This window comes from Siniperca chuatsi, linkage group LG24, assembly GCF_020085105.1.
Source record: "Siniperca chuatsi isolate FFG_IHB_CAS linkage group LG24, ASM2008510v1, whole genome shotgun sequence".
In the NCBI taxonomy this organism is placed as follows: domain Eukaryota; kingdom Metazoa; phylum Chordata; class Actinopteri; order Centrarchiformes; family Sinipercidae; genus Siniperca; species Siniperca chuatsi.
The window spans coordinates 2,731,580-2,748,865 of NC_058065.1; the positions used below are offsets into that span (position 1 = coordinate 2,731,580).

General features: G+C 40.5%; 1 protein-coding gene across 2 annotated transcripts in view; it reads right to left on the minus strand.

Moving 5' to 3' along the window:
- The window catches only part of LOC122871817 (prolactin receptor-like), a 41,905-nt gene that overhangs the window by 5,726 nt on the left and 18,893 nt on the right, over positions 1–17,286 (minus strand). For both annotated transcript variants that reach the window (XM_044187225.1, XM_044187224.1), the window contains 5 exons: positions 10,024–10,162; positions 6,821–6,990; positions 4,903–5,081; positions 2,353–2,506; positions 168–255 (listed from right to left, as the gene is read on the minus strand). In XM_044187225.1, coding sequence (XP_044043160.1) covers positions 168–255; positions 2,353–2,506; positions 4,903–5,081; positions 6,821–6,990; positions 10,024–10,109 — 677 coding nt within the window. In that variant the 5' untranslated portion in view covers positions 10,110–10,162. The remainder of the gene's footprint in view (positions 1–167; positions 256–2,352; positions 2,507–4,902; positions 5,082–6,820; positions 6,991–10,023; positions 10,163–17,286) is intronic.

Consider the following 17,286-nt stretch of genomic DNA (forward strand, 5'->3'; position numbering starts at 1 on the left):
TTATGGTCATGCCAACAGCACACATCTCAATTTGATTATTATTATTGTTTTATTTACTTCAGTTGTATCAACATCTTCTCTCTTCTATGACAGAATTTCATCCATCGTTACTGCATCTATCATGTGTGTGTGTGTGTGTGTGTGTGTGTGTGTGTGTGTTTTCTCACCTCCTGCTCTGTGGAATAATACCAAAGGCGATAACCAGCAGAGCCACGACACCGACGCCTGACACCAGAATCCGCACCAGGAGTTTACCTGCACAGATTCAACCAAAGATTTAATTAGAGTCACCTCTCCCCCCCCCAGCTTCAGGGCTACAAACTTAACTGGAAAGAAAACTGCATTATTATAATAGCCTGACTATTATTCATTCATTTATTTCTATATTTCTGTTGAGGTGTTATGCAGGTTTCCTCCTGCTGAATGCAGAGTAATGCAGCAGACGTGTGAGAGAGACGTACTTAATACATTTAAAGACAACCGCTTATTGTTATTTCAAGAACAGCTATAATATTTCAAATTATTTGGAGAATATAGTCGTGAATAAGTTTGTGATATTTGCAGAATCAAGTTGTGATATTTTTAAAGTTAAGTTGCAATACGACAAAATGTTTCTTTTGATACTCTTTCCCATGGCCGTCGCAGCTATTATATGAGGGTGGGACTTTTTAAAACTATTAGTTTAGACCCCCCCACTTTTAACATGTCGAAAATCTGTGCATCGGTCTATCCACTCGGCTCTCGGTGCTTCTGTGACGCCCCGGCCTAGGGAAAACCCTGGTGCAACATGAGAAATGAGACTCCCCTCTTCCAAATTTCCGAGAACCACCATCAACAACGAATTTGCGGCCGTTTAAAAGGTTTATTTAAAACACATTTCACACAGAAACATTTAGGCTGGCACTCTGGCTGGACGTGGGGGGAAGCAGGCCTTTTAAACTGCAAGCTTGGAGGCTGGAACCAATCAGCTCCCTGGAACAACCTACACACTCACACACCTGCAGCCCATCAGTGTGTGGAGACAGAGATCCACACACATGCACAGGAGATTAAAGCACATACGTGTATACACAGAAAATGTTATACGCCCTCGGGCTTGTAACAGCTTCATTAGCAAATCCATTCTGCTCGCTTGAGAGAATGCCCAAATCAATGAAGTATCATGGGTTCAGGCGGGCGGGCCGAAAAGTGACAAAGCAGCGTTCTGAGTAAGTTATTAATAACTTACAGAAACATTGTGTGCAATAGTCCACCTCCATTCTTTTTCTACACAGTGCAGACAAACACTAGGCTACTACTTTGTTAAAAATTCACTGTGTATTTAGCCTAGATCTCTTCCATGTGGGCGGGGGAGAAAGAGCGCACTCTGGACAGCTATCAGTATCAGCGACTGGTGCTGCTATAATGCATAAAGTTGGCGGTTTGCGAGTCGGGTTTGGTTGGTTGATTAACGCATATTTCTGCGGGTCGGGCGGTGCAGACTGGCTTTCATCAACGGGTGTAAAACGGCGTGTTTAAACAAAGCCACCAAGATAACTGGCTAACAACATACTCTAGCTTTGAGACACGCAGGTCCTGGTGATTCTTCGTAGTGGTTTATTGGAGAATGCATTGGGGCACTTTGACTACAGCTGTCCTCTCCACTTTACTCATTGATTTGATAACGTTAACGACATTTATTTAATAGATGTTGCAATTGCATGCAAACATAAAGAGATCCTCAAGTTTAAATAAACAATGAGTGGTTGTTATTAAAGATGGTTCTGAATTAGTCATCGACTCTGTACTTCTAGCTTTTTAATATCTTCAAATATGTGATGTGGGGCCAACCACTTCCTCTGGATGAAATTAAATGTACCCATAATTTTTCTCATGCTAGTAAAGCCAGATAAAAGTATCAAGCCACCTGTTAAAAGGCACCAGAATACAGGAAATGACATCTACTCTGGTAAAGATTTTCTGGGGGAGGACCCCCCGACCCCTCATTAGATGTTGTCCCACCCACATTTTCAGTGCTTTCATGCTCTCTCCTTGTAAACAAACAATCCATCAAATGATGGACATAGATGACCTGAAGTTATATAACTAATACTTCATCGTACCTAATACATTTTAAGATAAAGAAAATAAACCTGCAGCTGCAAGATGGAAAGTAAATATGGTCTATATTTATTCTCCGGAGTCTGCTGATTGGTTCAACATGCACTTTGTTGGGTTCAACAAACTTTCAGTTCAGTTTAATGTCATTGCAGGAACTACGTCACACACTGCTACCACTACAATAAAAACCACAACAAACCATTTAAGTCATTATCATCGTGCCATCACTGTTGTCATGGAAACCCTCCGTACCTGCAGGCGGCCTGGTGGGGATGCTCATCAGCAGCGTGGAGCTCCATTTGCTCCACAGGCCGTAGTTGTGCGACCGGCAGCGGACTCGGACCACGTAGTCCCCGACAGGGAGGCCGAGCAGCTCCACGTGAGGCTCCCGCAGAGGGTGTTTCACCTGCGGACACAAACAACAACATATATTGCATTCATTTATATTGAGATATTGTTCTTTAATATGTTTGACCAGTAGTGGAAAGCAATTAGTATTATATTTACAATCAATTTATTTACAATTATATTTTTGAAGAGTTGATACTTTTCCTTACTTTTTTTGTTTTTACTGATACTTAATGGAGTGTAATATATTAAAAGGACTTTTCTGCTCAGTTTGAGGGGTTTTAAATGGTAAAATCCATTTCAAATTAACCAAAATAACATGAAAGCAAAACTAAAGGAGTCTTCAAACAAGCCAGAAAATGTAGGAAGGATTAATATATTTGAAATTAAGCTAATTTTAAGATCCAAATTCAGGTCTTTCCAGTGTATTTGGTAAATTCTAAGTGGTTTTTACTCCTTATAATAACACCTTAAATTGACAATTACGGGATTAGTGAAATACGTCCAAGGGGAAAGTCATGTACCCCTTATATTTGACTTGTTTTTAAAATGAAAATGTTTTCAAAATGTTTCCTAACAAGCGAGTAACTAACCACCCAACTAATTAACCAACTAAATAAATATTGTAAATTTTACTCTGCTACACTTATCTGACAGCTTTTCATTTTATATTCAACTTGAGATAAATATATCCAGTCGGTGATTCAGTAAAACGGGATTTTTAGAGGCATTATTAAACTCTGAAGTAATGTATAATCAGAATCAGAAATACTTTATTGATCCCCGTAGGGAAACTCTTTGTTACAGCAGCTCGCCTTTACGTCAGTGCACACAGGAGAAGTACTAGCAAACAATATAATACAATACACTATAAAACAGGTCAGAAAATAAATTAAGTACCAGGTGGGTATAAGTATAAGATAAAATAGTGTGAAGTACCAAGTGGGTTTACTGGTTGATGATGATAATACAGTATAATAATAATACAATGTAATAATATAAGTAATAAGTAGTGGTGCATGTACTGTCGAGTTAAGTGTAGCTTATTGAGATTATTAAGATATTGCACAGCAGTAATGGAGGTATATAATATCAATATCAATAAAACTAAATATTGCACGTATAACATTAAATGATACTGTAAAATAAACATTCAATTTGCAGCACAAATATTTGTTTTATTTGAATAATAAGTGAGAACAGCAAAGTTTATAAGCAAGGCCACTTCTGCTCCAAGCTCTGTCTGACCCGGGCTCTGTCATGCTGCTGCCCCCATCTGATGTGGGGCTCCTCTACACGAGAGCGTGTAAGAGACCCGCATCCGCCCGAACCCGCTTCTGTATGGGTACTTTATTATTACGACTGCAGAATTATCATATGGATCTAGCCTCATTCTTGATATTATAATTGCGCACACACCGTGGTTTTGACGGTATAACTTTATTTCGAATTATGTAACAGCTGTAGCAGCTGAGCGCGGTGCGGTCAGGGCGGGTTACACCAAACATCTATCTGCAGTCATGTCTCCCCTAAAATATTTAGTCAGGTGGTTAGCTTGGTCTGGGAGTGTATTTTCAGCAGTACAGACGCTACTGAATGATCATAGAAATGTTACAGGAATATTGTAGGAATACTACAGGCAGCAGTGTGTCTCTATGATCCTCTCGCTCTTTTCGCGACTACACGTCACTTTGATCATGAAGGTGACACTACTCTATAGAGCAACATAGTATAGAATTGAGTATTTATAGGATATAGTTTAGAGAATATGATAGATCCAAGACGAAACTGACAGAAGGGCGGGGCTCAGAGAAAAAGGCGCAATTACAAATCCGTCTGCTTCTTCAGCACCACGGACAGCGCCACGGATTGATCAATACAGTTAGGCTACGGATATTTCAGAGCCACTGTCGGAGCCATAGAGTCTAACTTCAAACCTCTGTCAGATAAAGGATCAGTGAGTCAGGCAGACCAGACTAACATTCAACTAAACAACCCCTCTGCACGCTCTCTGCTGCTAGGGGACGGAGAGGGGGGGGTGGCAGGTTAACAAGGGGGATGGCATCCCCCTCCAATCCCCTACTGAATATATCTGTTGTTTAACAGGAATCTGACACAAAACGACAGAATGTTTTCAGCTCTACGACACAACGAATTACAGAGATTATTCTGTACAGACTCTCCTTAACTCTCCTTTCCGACCGACGGACTTCACTTTCTTCTTTCTATTTGCCCTTTCATTCCTTCCTTGTGTCCTCCTTTTTTCTTTGATTCTTTCCTTCTTTAACAAATGAAAATCCCAATGCCGGCAGATATGAGCACTTTTACTTTGGATACTTGAGTACATTTTACTGTTTCCACCTCTTTCCTTTAACAGAAGTAATGATCTGCTGTCAGGTGAGACGGCAGCAGTGAGCAGACGTTGTATTTCCAGATCATTGTTTCTGTCCGTACCTTCCAGTTCTCGGGTTCGGTAACGCGTCTGTACTGCAGCTCGTGCACCAGCGTGATCCACCCATACTGCAGGTCGGAGGGCACCGGGTACGTCCAGGACAGCAGCACGCTGTGGCCCATCTCATCCCCGCCGGCATCCGTCAGCATGTAGGTCAGGTTAACCGGAGCTTCAGTCTGAACTGTTGACGACACAAAACACACACGGAAACATGTTGGGAAATGTTACCCGGATGTCAGAAGACAAAGAAAGGACAAAGACAAAGGTTCTCTGGTCATAAAAGACCCTTTTTAATGTTTCCGCCTGGTTAGAAATTTCTCCATCCATAATCACCCGGTGATATGCTCACAGTAAATCATCTATGCTGGAGGGACAAAGATGATTTGTGAATACAGTCGCAGCATGTTTTACCATTATTAATTCATACATGTAGTTAATCTAAGTCTTTCAAGCAATGCAGGACTGTTATCCGGAGATAATATCTTCTATTATTCATGCAGCAGGCATTTATTATTAATTTTTTGCATAAATGTATACATATCTATTCTTTAAATTTTAAACTGTCATTCCCTACAGAACTGATGCATACCCATGTGTCATTGTAAAGCTGATACTTATTCTTACTCCTAAACCCATCGCATTTAAGCTTTGTTTTTGTGGTTTTCATTAGATTTTTCAAATACAGTAAGTCAGTTACAATACGGGCTGTCAGGCTGAAATTGACATTATCTCTCCCTCAACATGTCTATAAGGTGCGTTCCAAATGTTGGATTGATAGCCAGAAGTGACTTGGAGTTATGATTTCATAGTTCAGTACCAAGCATCTCCAGCAGCCCTACAAAACCTCTGCAAAACAAATCCCCAATAGCTCTCCAAATGTTACCATGCCACTGAAAATATGCCTAAATGTTACATAGCATTATAGGTCATTATAATACTATAGATATGCGTATGACGGCATCATGTTCCAAACACACATTGAGAACAGCAGAATACGATTGGTGGTCAAAAGCTTCAAGACATTTATCAAGAAACAATATAAACACTCTGTTTCCAGCTTCTCCAGTGTAATTATTTGCTGCTTTTCTCTGTTTTACATGATTGTAATTTAAATATCTTCGGGTGTTTGACAAAACAAGACATCTGAAGACGCCACTTTGGCCTTTGAGAAATTGTGACACTATTTTCTAACATTTTATAGACGTAAGAATTAACTGATAATGAAAAACAGATCGCTAGTCGCAGCTCTCGTCTCAGTTATTTTATATGTGTTCGTCATGCAGACCAGCGTCACATCAGTAACACGACATTCAAGTGTAAATGGTCTGTGACACTGAACTTGTGACCTTTCAGTCACGCAGCAGTCTGTATAATGGCGAGGCCGCCGCCCTGCACCGTACTGTATCTGCAGGCGCGTGTGATAGGAGCCACGTCCCTGAGCTCCTCTGATATCTGAGATTAACAAAAGATTATTAAAGCAGTCACATGGACGCCGTTTTACACACGTTAGCTGATAAATCAAACGCGTCTGGTGCTTTTTCACATGACAAGGGCACAAAGCAGATCCCCACTCTGCTGCATCTCAAAGCTCAGGAAGCGGACTGATGGAGGCAAGACCTGCAGCGTCTGGATAATAACAGACACTCTGTGCCCAGTAAATGAGATTAACTGCTGGCCGAGGCTTCGTGCTGCTTTCACACAGAATCGCCTCCAAAATAAGAGCAGAGTTTAAGTGCTTTTCAATCATCTCTTAAATGGGTTTTAAATAAAACATCACTCAATGAAGGAATAACCCTGTACATTTTGAATTTAAGGAGGCAAAACTGCTGCTAACAAAAATAATGTTTCATGTGTTCTTGACGATTGACAAACAGAAGAACAATTTTGAGTTGATTACCCGCTTTCGCCACCAATCCTCACCTATCTCTGCCACGTCCAGGCAGTGCTCCTGGGAAGTGTAGTTCCTGTAGGCGGTGACGGCGGTCACGTTCATACAGTAGATCTTCCATATGGACGTGTGGCTGCTGTCGAAGTGGCAGCTGTTGGGGCCGGCAGTCAGGTAGTCTGGACATTCATGTTTGGGCCCCTTACTGTGAACATCAGGGAAAGGTCAATGTGTGTTATCACTTTGGGTCCTGAAGACATGTCCTGTTTGGATATGAGATCTGCCTCGCTCTGTCTCCTATTTGAACCTCTTCTGTTGATGAAAATCACTTCATTTGTTCATCGAATCTTTTAAAACATTTTTTCATTTCTATTCTATGAATGTGACATATATTCTTTGTCTCGTTTTAAGGATGTTTGTATCAATTATTATTATTAATAATTAATGTCTCAGCTGTGGCTCTCGTATAAAGATGTTTCACTTTCTGAGTTCGATGCCTGATGTAGGTCCAAGACTGAAACGTTGTCTCTCTAATAGACTTAGTGCTGATTCACTCATTTACTTGTCTCCCAGGTGTGCATCAGACAGTTGGAAAAGGTTTTTGGGGGTCGCTTTTCCTTATCCAAGCAATGGCGTCGTATGCTGCACCGATCGTGAAGCCCCTGAGGCAGTTTGTGATATTGGCCTAACGAAACTGACTTGACTTGTTCCAAACTGGGCGGGTTGCAAGCATGTGGGTCAACTTGGTCAAAAACAACTTTTCTTTGAAATTTAATGAATTTCTGGAGCAATGTTTTTATTTTGAAGTACCGCTACCCACTTCCTGGTGAGTAGCAGCCATGGGTGTATTATAAGAACCCGATACCGGACTCAAAGATGGCGCCCATTTGCTGCCGAGCGCACAACACAAAAAAGTTTTCTAGCTTCCAGGTTTACTTCCACGTTGTGCGGCCCACTGCACATGCTCATTAGTGTTACGCCCACTGCACATGCTCATTAGTGTTACGCCCACTGCACATGCTCATTAGTGTTACGCACAGTATGACACAGAATGGGTTGAAACCTAGCCTGAAAACAACTTTTCTTCTCTTTATAATTTACAACTGCAGCTGTTGTATTGCCTTGTTCTTTTTAAATCAAACCTGTTTACATATTGTGCTGTAAAAATACTTTCAGTAGCTTGAATTTGTTGTTCTGCTGTTTGCTGCGTTTACTGTTTTAAGCCCTGTTTGCACTTTCTTACTGCAATGCTTCTGACTGCATTGCGTTTTGAGCTCCAGTTGTACTTTAGTTATTTTAGCTCATTTTGAAGCTCTACCTCAGAATGGGCAACTGCCCCGTGGAAAGACATATTAAGTGAGAGGACGGGCCGCGAGACAGGTCCTGCTTTTATTACTTAACCTTGAGGACCTGTCTTAAAGGGTTGTTTGTGTATCAAAATATAGTTTTAGAATTTCAGTTAAGTCTTCAATAAGGTTAATAAGTTTAATCAAATTACCAAACAGCCAATCTGGGACCAGGTAGTGCTCCTCAATAGAAAAACTTTGCACATTTAAACAGAGAGCCAGAGGAATGGGGGTACATGGCGGCCCACAGCTTTTACCCAGCAGGTTCTGTTGATATTGATATTCTGATATTTAAATGTTCTCGTTCCATTTAGTCATTTAACTGTGTTTGTATGCAGTTACATTTATTGTACATTTAATCTCAATACTCTTATTATGGTCTACTGTGGCAAATACTACATTTCTTTATTATTTTTTTAAATCTAATCTGTTGAATGTAATCTTGCAATTTCGCAGAAACAACGCTCACATGCATGCGCGGTTGTTTTTGTCATGTAACGTTTTATCCCAGATTTACATTTGTGGTTGCGAACAAACTCCTGCAGGGGAACGGGACAACAGTCGACGGAGCTGTGAGTGATGCCACATTGGGTCAGAGGCACAATCCAATTTGTCCTGATTACTGAGAGTTTCTTTGCTGTGGATCCCATGTGTGCAGGCTGGCATCGGTCTGAGGCCACGTGAGGCTGCGTTCAGGATTTCGGAGCTGCTCTGAAATATTGACCTGTTTAAAAGCTTCAGTGGAGCGCGACAAATCAAACTGGATTTAAATGGCAAAATTCGCACGACCCAGAAACCTGAGTGGACTTTAGATCCGAGGCTCTTTTTCCTGGTTTCAGCTCCTCAGATCAAATCTTACAGCTTCGGCACACAGTGATATTTTACACAATACTGTGTTTCCAGTAGTTTGAATTTGTCCCTTTCCTGTTTCAACGTGTCAAACATTAGATATCTTTCTATCCGAACAAATCAATATCTAAATATTCTCAGATACTGAAATTTAAGGCAATTTAATGACTTTTAAAGGCCTAACAGAGGCTTTATAATGAGAAACTGCAGTGCAGCATGAGTGAGTGAGGAATGTTGATTAGTCGACTGAAAGAAAATCAAGTTGCACCTGTTCTGATAATCAATTAATTGAGTCATTTTTAAAGCAAAAATAAAAAAACTGTGATGTGAGGATTTGAAGTCTCTCTTAGTCTTCATTTCTAGTACACTGAATATAATAGACATTAGATGACGTCACCTTGTGTTCTAGGACGTTATCTGATGTTTTATAGACCAAAAGATTCATTGAGTAAATAAAGTGCAGACTAATCAGTAAAGTAGATAGTCGTTAGTTGCAGCACTACATGAATGCATATTCAGTATCAGAAACTGAAATGATAAACTACAGCCACAGTCTTGAGATTTTGTATTTCTGGAGTGCCGCCATGACAGGTCATACGTTTAATTTAGCAATACCACTATGTAAAAATACTATATTACTTATGTAAAAGTATTCAAAATGTCGCTTAAGATAAAGTATTGACAGTAAAATATACTTATTTGTACTTAAAGTCCTCATTCAGTGTTATAAACTATTGATTTATTCACCTGTAAGCTTTTAAATGGTTTAGCTATCAAGGTGGTGCTAGAGTACTACAAACTGTGCTAGTCCTACTGTATAGTTTTAGGTATTTAATATATGCATATATATATTACATAAGTTTCAGTATCATTTAGCATGTCAATGAAGTAACAGTCAAAGAAATGTGGAGTGGTGAAAAAATACACTATTTCCCTTTGACATGTAAATAATAGAGTAAATACTCAAATAAGGTTCTGAACAACAACCTCTGTGTCAAGTGTCTGTGTGTGTGTGTGTGTGTGTGTGTGTGTGATGTACACACTCTTTGGAGTAGCTCAGGACGTATGTGACCTGCTCTCCGTCCGTCAGGTTGTCGAGCGGATGCCACCAGCAGGTGAAGTCCTCCATGTTGGGCGAGCGGCAGTAATAGATGTGAGGCCTCGTCGTCACGGCAACCTCCTCTGTGGAAAAACAAAAAAAGCAAAAAACACAAAGTCGGGTCAGTGTGAGCCCGTCGCCACGGGCAGCAGCATTGAACAGTAAGGTGTTTTCACGCAGGTGCAGGTTCAGACACACAGGTGAGAGACTCCCGTTTGCTTTTAAACCCTTTTTGTTCATCACTCACGTTTTCTGGGATGCTGACACACACTCTGCTGCTGCCAGCACTACTTTAACCATACACAAAACAAACGGCATCCTTTTGTCTTTCTTCAGTGTGTTACAACAGCCCTGTTATTCTAAAAGCTTTTAGTCAGGTGTACAGCAGGCGCTCATTATAATTCAGGTTTCCTCTGGCTCCACCCTTGAGAGGTTCTGAAATAATTGCCAAGTACAGCATGCTGGCTCACACTGTTGTAGTTTTGGTGTTGTCACTTCCTGGTTTATTTTGTAGTATTCTCTTTCCCTTGTGTGTCTTGTGTTTTTACTTCCTGTCTGTATTTTTCCCTCCAGTTTTGATTGTTGGTCCTCCCTTGATTGTTGGCACCTGTGTCTTGTTATATCACCTCCCCTTGGGTATTTAGTCTGGGTCTTTTCTTTGTTCTGTGTTGGATCATTGTTGTACACATGGTGTTGTTCCTTGCCAAGCCCGTGGCTGTGTTATCTTGGATTCTTTGTTCTCCTGTCTTGTTTGGATTTTGGATTTTGTCTGCTCATTGCCTGTCTGCTCACCTCTGCCTGTTCTTGCCTGCATTCCACCCAACAATAAACACGGTAATCATCCAGCTACTTCCGCTTCCTCGTCATCTGCTTTTGGGTCCACATACCTGCCTATAGCACCTAGTCATACGACACACACGATGAATCGTAGCGGTAACAAGACGATTTACTGAATAAAAAATGAAACACCAACATACTCAGATTGAAAAGAGCACGTAGACTACATTCAGAGTCGTTTACTGCAACAATCCAAGAAGCCTGCAATCTGCTCCTTAAATGCAAAACGTCGATGAGACAGAGGATGGAGGGACGAAGGCAACGTGGACTGTAACGTGTGCAGAGAGCTGGAGGACAGTGAACCTGACAGCGAAGTGGACTTCAGGTGACCTAAAACACGATGAAGTGGGTCAATCACTCATCTCCTGTACGGCGCCCGGGAGGTGCTCTGGATTTATCATAACTTCATGCCAACCGTCTTGTCTTGCGTGTACTACGGGGCGCTTGGATTTAATACAGTTTCATTTTGATCTTGAGATACGTGGACATACTTCACGTTGTGTTATCTTTAAGATCCCTCAGGATAACCGACTGTTTCGCCGCAAAACCTTTCATGATACTCTTCTGGAGCGCGTCCTTTCCTTCAAATGTCTGGCTGAGTAAATACACATTTGCAAGACGGAAGAGGTCAAATATGATACTGAATCGAGAGCATGAATTAGTAATTCTTGCGGGCTCCTGCCACATGATGTGCTGTTATTGTGAAAGAATCTTGATGAAATAATCTTAATGAGAAACACGAGGCAGCAGATTTTAATCACCCGAGTATCAACACTAACTGATCCAGACTAACTTGGTCTGATCGGTCTTCACATCCAAATCATGGCTGCCAGGTTCTCTCACAAAGTTTCGTTTCCCATTTCAAACGATTTAAAGCCTCGGCAGTCTCAACACATACTTCAAAATGCACCTTAATGCGTTTCAATATTAATCTACGTGAGGACGATCCTCGTTAATGCTTCTGCTCACAGAGACAACAGCAGGTCCTTATGAGCTGTCCTCCCATCTGACTCTCTGCACACACATCTTCTAGAACAGGAAGTAAACTTGCTTTGTGATGAACCCTTCTGGAGCAGCGCTTTTGGTCACATTTGGACATTTGGGATTTGTTGGAAAGAAAATCAAATCCTCCTCCAGAAAAAGAACCACTAATGAGAGGGCAAAGACAGATGGAGGCTAATGGAGAGGTAAAAAAAATCAATTATCCAACTGTCTTCTCTCCTCTCACTCGCTTCCACAAAATCCATTTCCCAAGTGTTTCTGCCTCAAACACACACACACACACACACACACACACACAGTCAGTTATCTCATCCGTAGATAGACTGTCGGTCCCGTGACTGAGCTTTAGACCAGCAGTGGAAAATTGATCGGCGTCTGAAAACAGCAGGAAGTCAGAACAGTCCTGCTTACGCACACAAACACATCAATAGAGGCAGAGAAGTGGAAGTGAGACTGATCTCTGAATATTTCTGGACGGAACGGAGACATTTTGTGGAAGGTTATTTTATTGAAGCATTTTCATGATTAATGTTTTGTGCCATAAAGCAAAAAAAGTAGATTTCCCCCCACAATCGGACCTGACGGACCAAAACTTTGTAACTGGTGGCGCGCGTAGAGAAGAATTCAAAATCTGTTAATACATTTTCATGTCTGATTAAAAGCATCAATGGCTGAACACCTACATATACGATGATTTCTCTTTAGTCCGTCAGTCCATGCCATCAGTCGGTCGGTCCAGCATTTGGTCCAAACTGAAATATCTCAACAACTATTGGATGGATTCATGTTCCCCAGAGGATGAATCCTAATGTGTTTGGTGAGCCTATGACTTTTCCTCTAGCGCCACCAGCAGGTCGACATTTGTGGTTTTGAGTGAAATGTTTCAACAAATATTAAAATTTAGGGTTACAGGTTAAGTTTTTATTGCTTATTTGCAAATGTTAGCATGCTAACACGCTATAACCTAAGATGGTAAGAATTATACCTGCTAAACATCAGCATGTTAGCATTGTCATTGTGAGCATGTTAGCATTCAGTCCCCTGAATGATGTCATGACTGCATACAATACAACGAAATGGAGCTTTTTAAAAAAAATTTAATTAATTAATTATTTTTAAACAGCAATGGCGGACCGCGGAGCTCTCTACACGGCTCTGGGTTGCTCCCCGCTTCTGCTCTGGCAGACCAAATCAAAACCAAACCAATGCTGGTTGGCGTAAAACGCATCATTACCGGTGCACCAGCGCAGGAATGTTTTGTATCTACATTTTTAAATATATTTTTTGTGAATCCAAATGGACAGTTATAATAGAAAAAGAGAGAAACAACATTTGAGAATTTTACAAAACAATTTCCACTCAAGATCCACTTACTTCTTGTAGCCTGTTACGGAGCTTTCAACCATATCACGCATATCATGAAGTTTGCTCAGTTGTCATCGAACTATAAATGTCAAAACATAAAATTTTTTCCTGAACACTTTGGACTTTGGAGCCAGTTTCATGACTGTGTGATATGGTTGAACGCGCCGTAACAAGCTAGTAAGTGGCCCTTGAGTTGTACTTATATTGTCAAACTGATTTTTCTCAGTTACAAAACTTCCTCTTCTCTGTAAAAAAAGGTGTATATATCAGGTGTGTGTTGTTTTTGTGAGTTTTTTCCCTAATTTTACACAGATGCCACGAAGACTTCATGTCCTGGCTATTATGTAAAGGGAAAAAAAACCAAAAAACCATGAGACTACATTAAAGCAGTGAGACATCATGTGCCATTCACAGATTGTAGCAGTGGGCGGCGAGCAGTAATCCATCAGAGAATGCATGGAGCTGCAGTCTGAGGGCAGCAGGGAAACAAAAGCTTGCTGTGTTGTTGCTTTAAGAAGCTCAATGAGCCACACCGCAGGAACTTTCTGAACAACCTCCACTTCTCACAAAGAAAGAACGCACGCCAGGCACGAATAAAGCTGGACGAATTCATACCTGCAGCAAAATCAGATTAGCCAGAGCGTAATGGATTTTCTGCAAGTGCTATACAGCATCTGAAACATCAAGTTTAATTTTAACAGGGAATTAAGTCTGGGTTTAGCTGCATCAAGGCGCCACTGTAACAGGAGGGAGAGTAATTAATTTATTAATCTTAATCATTTAAGATTAATGTAACATATTGAATGATATCAAAAAGGGCCATACCACTGTTTTTGCATGTTTTATCCCTTTAGGTATGTGTAATTTTCATCACTACCGACATTTTTCTAAAGCAAACAATCATTTTAAGACTAATTATCTTCAATGCAGGCAGCGCTCTATTAGCTTTCATTTCATGACAATCAACCTCAAACAGATAATCAGACAGATAATCCATCAAAGTGAATATTTTAGTCGTCTGTATTTAAACTCCATCGAAACAACCAGAGACGCAAAACGACCCTTTCCTTTGGATTGTTCTGTGTGGTTTTTAGGTTGGTTATCAGCAAAGGAAAAGTGGGGCCGACATTATCTTGAAAGCTTCACATCTGGAAATGGTTGCGAATAAAATGGCTACTGCAGATTTTATTTCCTGTGTGCTTTAAAATAAATCTGTATTCTTTCAATGCTGTATAGTCAGAATCCAGTTTTCCCTTAAAACGTTTGATTCTGAAACATTTTCTGACAAAATAAGTACCTAATAAGGACATTTATTATGCTGTTAGATAGTTAAAAAATGAATTATGGGATACTTCTTTTCTCCATTTCTCACACGAGATGAAACTCACTGAGAAATATAAAGTTATACAAAAGGTAAATATAAGTCATGTGATGCCGCTGCTGTTTATTAGAAGACTGTTTTTTTTTTCCGAGGCTGCCATTCATTGACATTAACAAACTCTGGGATGGGTTAAATTTGTAGTTTGTGGAGTTGGGAGGACGAGCGTTTAGGAAACCAGCTAATGGCTGTGACAGGCGCTTGATGTCAACACAGACAGACGGACAGAAACACATCTGGATATGAAATAATATGCCAAGCAATCACCAAGTCCGGTCACAAACACACACAGGCTGCTGAGGGTATCAAACAAATCAGCTCCTTCGTTGTGACATCTGTCAAAATTGTTTTCGTTGTCAACAGCATGAATAAACTTGTGGAACAAAACCAGACAAATCTCAGTAAGATCCAGATTAAACATTAAGCGTGACGGCAAAATGTCGCTGAAGTGTGTGCTGACAGTGAAGAAATCTGTATTTTCTGTCACACAGCGCTCAGTGTTTGGGTTCGTCTTCCAGATTAAATGCTCTGCTGATGCTGTTTGACATTTACAGCAGCAACAACTAAAGTTAGAGACATGTCAAACTCCACCGATCACAGAGTTCAGACGTGCCTACATTATCGTGAGCAGGGAGGGTTCAATATGAATAATATCATATCAATAAAAACAGACAAGATAACATAACCTTGAAACGGGTAAATAATCCAACGCATTGTGATTGGCTGTTGCTTCGGTCTGAATGAGCAGAATGTATTAGATTATTTCACAATTGTGCGTTTGTATTTATTTCTATGATTATTTATCTCATAATATCTTATTTAATAAAACAATATTACACAGTTTAGGTCTCCATACTTTCCTCTCTCTCTCTCTCTCTCTCTCTCGTCAACATCAATTCTGACATGCTCGTCTTTCCGTCCATCCACACGAGGCATCCGACACACAGAAGTGGTTGTCTTCCACTATGACACACTACACATGATAAAATGAGCAGTTCTCATGATGGGGTTTGGTGGTTTGATGTGGCTCCTCCAGGCCGTGTGTCAAATTCCTGACATTTACTTCAGCAAATCTTACCATCAACTTACTAAAAAAAACACATAGGAAGTGCAATTTACTCTGATAAATTAATCATGGTGGTAGTTGCTATAGAAACGGCACATTCTGGGGTAATAACTCACGTAGTGACCATGGCCCCCGCTATGCTTTCTTGTGCAATTCACAAAGTGGATTCTGCAAATTAATTGCAACTGCATGTTAATTGATCACTCCAGTGTTCTTGCTAGTAATTATGATGGTGAAGACAAAGCCTCTGTTTGGATTCAGCAGAAGAAGAAGAAGACGAGCCTGCTGGGTGCTGAGATTGTGTTCCAAACTTCCCTTAAAAATCGGCTTAAAAAGCCCCAAACAGGGCTGATACATGTCTGAAGTGGTTGTAGAAATGAGCAGAAATTCACAAGGTAATAAAAGTCGTCAGTGACTCACTGAAATAAAAGCAGCCATGCTGTCAGCGCATCGATGCCCCCCCGCTGAGCTATCGATGAGCTGCCGACACGTCCAGCTGAGTGGAAATAAAAATGGCCGACACAGCTGGCTGCCGTCTGCGCCCGATCCTGTCAGACGGCGCTCCTGTTCACAGCTTTTATTTATTTTTAAATGGTCACAGAAGGTTTTGTACTGAACCAGCATGAATGTAACGTCACCAAAGTCACCAAACCGATGTAATGTAACCACCAGCAACTCGCCTCAGTCAGTCTTTCAGAGAAGTCAGTGTTACTTTTTGGTTATTTAAAGACTCAATTATCTTGTTCAAAATGAAAATGTAATGAAGTCAACAGCTTATAAAAGGTTTTACGCAGATATAACCATCAGATGTGACGAATATATCCGGCTAAACTATGGAAGCCTGCAGAGGACATGGATGCTCTTATTTCTCATCTAAATATTACGTTCATATATAAACAAGTTGAATTAGCAAATGTTTTGAAGGAAACGTGATGCTGCCTGAGTTACGTTTCTAACTGACGAATGAATTTGGCTCTCACTCACTCACTCAAGTATTCAGATCCTTTACTTAACAGTAGCATTAAAAAAAAGGTGTGAAAATACTTCATTATAACAAAAGTCCTGCATTTAAAGTGTAACTAAAGTCAAGTACATAAGTATTGTCAGCAAAACGTAGCTAACTGGAGTATAACACAAAGTACTATAATGAGTGTTTCGACATATTATTGAATATTTATCACCTATGCATTAACATGTAAACAGCATTTTAATGTTAGCTGATCAAAGTGGAGATGATTTTACTTTTATATGATGATCAAATTGTGTTTTTTACTGCAAAAATAATATGAATTGGTTATTGAGTTGTTCTGAAGATCATATGGCAGGTTGTTTGGGGGCCCAGCCACTAGGGGTGCTGCCGAGTAGAGTCTCACCAGTTTATGGGAGTGAAGTAGGTGCAGCATGCATGATAGAGTTAGTTAGTAGTTTGTCTGTTTGAGTTTACGTTGCTACTCCGTTCACAGTTGATGCACCTCTAGCATTCCTGTGTGTGCGTCCAGAGGAAGTGTGTGTTGTATAAAAGCTGTAGGCAACATGAGTCCTGAAAGTCTTTTTCTTTA